At 45.5% G+C, this 459-nt stretch overlaps 1 protein-coding gene across 1 annotated transcript in view; it reads right to left on the bottom strand.

Annotated features, from left to right (window-relative positions):
- LOC118343030 (venom phosphodiesterase 1) overlaps positions 1–459 on the bottom strand; it is a 31,575-nt gene that overhangs the window by 19,839 nt on the left and 11,277 nt on the right. The window contains exon 8 of the mRNA XM_035681749.1: positions 127–246. Coding sequence (XP_035537642.1) covers positions 127–246 — 120 coding nt within the window. The remainder of the gene's footprint in view (positions 1–126; positions 247–459) is intronic.

The following is a 459-nucleotide window of genomic DNA, read 5'->3' as shown; positions in this document are numbered from 1 at the left end:
ATCACCATGTTTCTACAGTAACCCCTCCCCCACTCCTGAAACCAAGCACCCATTCTATGAATTCATCATCCAGCATGCATGCGAAATAATCTGAAATTTTGAAGAATTAAACCAAACAAGACTTACAGGCTCTCCGAGGTACCAGTCGGGGTTATCTTTCTCTGGACTGGACAGACTAAAGTGGGCATCAAACACCGGGTCGTACATAACGTTGTCAATCAAACCGTTGGACTCTGGATAGAGACCCTAAAAGGAGAGGAGAGGACAGGAGAGGAGAAGAGTGGAGAGAGACTGTTTTGAAAATGACTTTTTCTATACAGCTTTAAAAGTGCAAGTACAACATTAGTTACTGTAGGTAGGTACCGTCCGCCAGGGGGAAGTGTCTGGGCATGACACCCTAGTCTCTGACTCTTCCAACTCATACTTACCTGGCAGGGGAGATACCATGATCAAGAAGGT

Source organism: Morone saxatilis, unplaced genomic scaffold, assembly GCF_004916995.1.
Source record: "Morone saxatilis isolate NCDOM2014 unplaced genomic scaffold, NCSU_SB_2.0 Contig9, whole genome shotgun sequence".
In the NCBI taxonomy this organism is placed as follows: domain Eukaryota; kingdom Metazoa; phylum Chordata; class Actinopteri; family Moronidae; genus Morone; species Morone saxatilis.
The sequence above is the reverse complement of the archived record's forward strand: the minus strand, read 5'-3'. Positions and strand labels throughout refer to the sequence as shown.